The 3,532-nt window shown below is 59.5% G+C and overlaps 1 protein-coding gene across 2 annotated transcripts in view; it reads right to left on the bottom strand.

Moving 5' to 3' along the window:
* TONSL (tonsoku like, DNA repair protein) overlaps positions 1 to 528 on the bottom strand; it is a 13,219-nt gene extending 12,691 nt beyond the window's left edge. For both annotated transcript variants that reach the window (XM_049632737.1, XM_049632738.1), the window contains exons 1-2: positions 435 to 528; positions 245 to 340 (exon numbers count right to left, since the gene is read on the bottom strand). In XM_049632737.1, the coding sequence (XP_049488694.1) occupies positions 245 to 340; positions 435 to 459 (121 nt within the window). In that variant the 5' untranslated portion in view covers positions 460 to 528. The remainder of the gene's footprint in view (positions 1 to 244; positions 341 to 434) is intronic.
* Positions 529 to 3,532: the final 3,004 nt, after the last annotated feature.

Genomic DNA, 3,532 nt, shown 5'->3' with positions numbered 1-3,532 from the left:
CGAGGGCGAGCGAGGGCGAGCGAGGGCGAGCGAGGGCGAGCGAGGGCAAGCGAGGCCGTGGCCGGCCCTGGGCGGCCGGCTCAGCAAGGTTCCTGGCCCCGGCCCTCGCCTTCCGCCCCCCACCTCCCCGTCCCCGCTGGCTCACCCGGTCCCCCATCCCTTCCTGCCCCCCAGGGCTCCGACCTCCAGCCCTACAGTTCTCCGGGCCCTGGACCACAAGCTGGGCCAGGCCCGGGGCACGTACCATGGCTGGCCAGGAGCTCCCCCAGCTGGTGGGAGAGGGCGGCCTCGTCCCGCAGCTGCCCGCTTCTCTGGGCCTTGGCCTTGGCCTTGCTCAGCTCTGCAGAGAGAGGGAGACGAGGCAGGGACGCTAAGCTCCTTCGCCTGAGTGGGCCAGACCCTCTCCTCGCCCCGCATTCCGCCCGGAGACTCACGACGAAGCTCGCGCTCCACGTTCATCCTCGATCAGCCGCGCGCGGGGATCCGGACTTCCCGCGTTCCCTGCCGCCGCCGCCGCGGCTCCGCCCCCGCCAGGCGGGGGCATCCCGGGAAATGTAGTCCAGCCGCCCGAGGCATCGTGGGAGCCGTAGTCCGGCTGACGTCCGGTCAGGAAGGACGGTGAGAGGGCGGTGGGAGGATCGGCACCTCCGTAGGCTCTTGGGGTCGCGTGGAAGCTGAGCCCCATCCTCACCCCTGGTCCCGGCCCCGCAGCCGCCCTTGGGGTGCGGTCTCCTGCGCTCGTGCTGCCGCTAACCACTCACACACGCGCAAAGCCTGTCTGCGTGAGCGACTTTACTTGGGAGACACACCGCCTTCATATAAAAGGAAATGAAGGGATCTATGATCTAATACCCTTGAGTACTTGGATATGTGCATGTAATCAAATACGCCCCTTTTCACAGAGCCCGCGGAACAGCCGCGAATGCAGCCCCAGAGCCGTCGCGTTCAAGGACACAACCCCCCGTGTTTTGGGGGAAAAGGGGGGATGGATGTGTCTTCCAAAGTGAACAAAGTACTTCTTCCTCAGTGCGCACACAACGAACTCTTGAGGGCTTGGTGCACCCAGGCCTCAGACCTCTAAATGCCTGTCCTGTATCCACTGCTTTGAGGAACCAACACCTGCCATGCCTTAGAGGTTTCAGTCCCCACTACACAGCACATTCAGCCCCGGATGCAGGGTGATGAGACTGGTGTCCAAAGACCCCAGGGGAGGCCCGGAAAGAGTGTGAGGTAGCTGCATTTATTTTCTGTGGAAGTCAAAACAGACCCAATAGGGTAGAACTCTCAGCCAGTGGATGAACCATGAGGCCCACAGTGGAGGAAGTGAGAGAAGGGGTAGATGGGTCTGTGGGTCTAGGGAAGACTGCCCAGGACCGGTGATGAGGCTGCAAGGAGTGGGGGCAAGGGCAAGTCTGAGGAACTGCAGGAGATGGGAAGTTGGATCCAGGGAACCCTCTTCTCTTGGAAGGGTGAAGGGCTCTGCAGGTCCCTAGTTGGGTCTGGTGGGTGGGGAGCACAACAGGGAGGCCCTGAAACCAAAAGAGCTGCTTGGAGGGCAGGCTGCTGGAGTGTGAGGAGCACAGTGAGGGGTAAGTGGAGATGTGGTAGGGGTGAGAGAGCGAGGCCAATGGGGGTAGAGACTGGCTCAGCTCAATAGGCCAAGGGCAGAGACTGTGTTGGGGCTCCCCTTCCAATGTCAGCATTCACAAGACAGCCCAGAGAGGACCCCACTTCTCTATGCCTCAGCTTTCCCACTGGTCAGACAAGATGTGTATGTGGGGCAGTACTGAGCAGGGTCCAAGGAGTGGGGGCCGGTAGGGGCAGCAGCTGAGTCCTGCCCAGGATGCTGGCTTCACCCAGGGAAATGCATCCATGAGGCTGGCTCTTCACATAAGGAAACACAGACAAAACATGGTTTGGAATTTTTTTGAAACTATATAGTTACATACAGAAAATATCCAAAGAGAACGCAGACCACAATAGTGACATGTAAGTCATTTCCCACAATGATAAAAACACCTCTCGCTTTCCTCTTTAAAAAATTATTTTTATTATTTTTGCAAATGTCTCACTTGGGTGAACTGAGGGATGTAGTGCACATAGGGGAGTGGTGATGGCGGAGGGGGCAGCCTGCTGTGTGCCCCCAGGCCTCCTCCACATCTGCCAAGGTTGCACCCCCACTCTCTCTAGCTCAGAATGCCAAATGCCAAGGGGTCCTGGAGACAGACCACTGGTGTTCTCTCCTAACAAGGAGGTTGGGAAATCCCCAGTAAATCAATGACCCCGGTGAGATGCCACAAGTAGGTTTGTGGCATCAGCTTCCAAGAGTGGCCACGACACACTACAGTCTCCCAAGGTACCTGCCTCCACCAGGATGTAAGGCTCAGCTGCTGGGGTGAATGTCAGAGTGGGGGCTGTGTTGGGCAAGGCGATGCTGGGATGTATTACTACTCCTCTTGGGCACCCCCCAGACATGCCCTTGGGCTGCCAGAAATAGTGGACTGTATGCCCCCGGCAACCCGGGAGCCCTGGTGCTGCAGAGCCCAGCCCATCTACCACCCCCATCTAAGAGCTGCTAGCCCTAGGACTGTGGGGACAGGGCGCAGAAGGCCCAGCTGGCCTTGGTTTCTCCCTCCTGTGGCCCCTGGCCTGGTCCCCTCTGGCAGCCACATACCTGACCTGCATAGAGATGTTGCCTCCCACCCTACCCCACCCAGGAGAGCCTTCGGGCGCTGCTCCTCTGCCAACTCAAATCTTTCACACACAAACCTAAATTACAGGCAGACCAGGCAAGCCTGCCCCTACCCTGACTTCTCCCCAACATGGTCACTTAGAAATCCAGAACCCCTACACAGAGGGTGTCCATCCTTGAGAGATGCGGAGATCCAGGGACATGGGACCATCCCCTCTACACACAAGACCTAGCACACGGCTACCTGAATCTCATCCTCTGTATCTGCCAGGTGTGTGTGTGTGGCGGGGGGTGGTGGGGGGGTGGGGTGGGGGGGTGGGCAGCACTTGAGGACAGGGGGACTCATGCCAGGGTGTGCTCCCAAGGATGTGTTGGGGGCCAGGGCACGGGGTCTTTGTGGAGGGTAGGAAACCAAGTGTAGCACCTCTGGGTGTCCTCAGTGGCCAGGCACAGGTGGCCTTGCAGGAGGGGGTTGCCCCATAAGCCCCACACCCTAGACTGGAAACAGGAAGCTGAATAGTCTTCTCAGTAGAACTAAGCGAGCTGCCCTGGGGTGAGAATTGGCTCAGAGGGCTGCCTGAGCTAGGCACTGGAATGAGACTCTCACTCTACCCCATGCATGGCTCCTTACCTCTATTTTTCAGCCCCCAACTCTCAGGCCAGGAGAGGGAGGGACCACAGGGAAAGGCCAGGCCTGCGGCTCTGCACGCTTACTGTCAGGGCTGCCCCAAGTGCTGAGCCTACTGGGCCCTGGAAATGGGGAGCGAGGCTGGTGGAGGAGGGCAGAGACTGCTCTGAAGCGTGGGGTAGGCCAGGCCTGGGTCAAAGGAAACGGTTCTT

The sequence above is a fragment of the Panthera uncia genome, chromosome F2, assembly GCF_023721935.1.
Source record: "Panthera uncia isolate 11264 chromosome F2, Puncia_PCG_1.0, whole genome shotgun sequence".
NCBI classification, from domain to species: Eukaryota; Metazoa; Chordata; class Mammalia; order Carnivora; family Felidae; genus Panthera; species Panthera uncia.
This window is presented reverse-complemented; position numbering and strand designations above follow the sequence as displayed.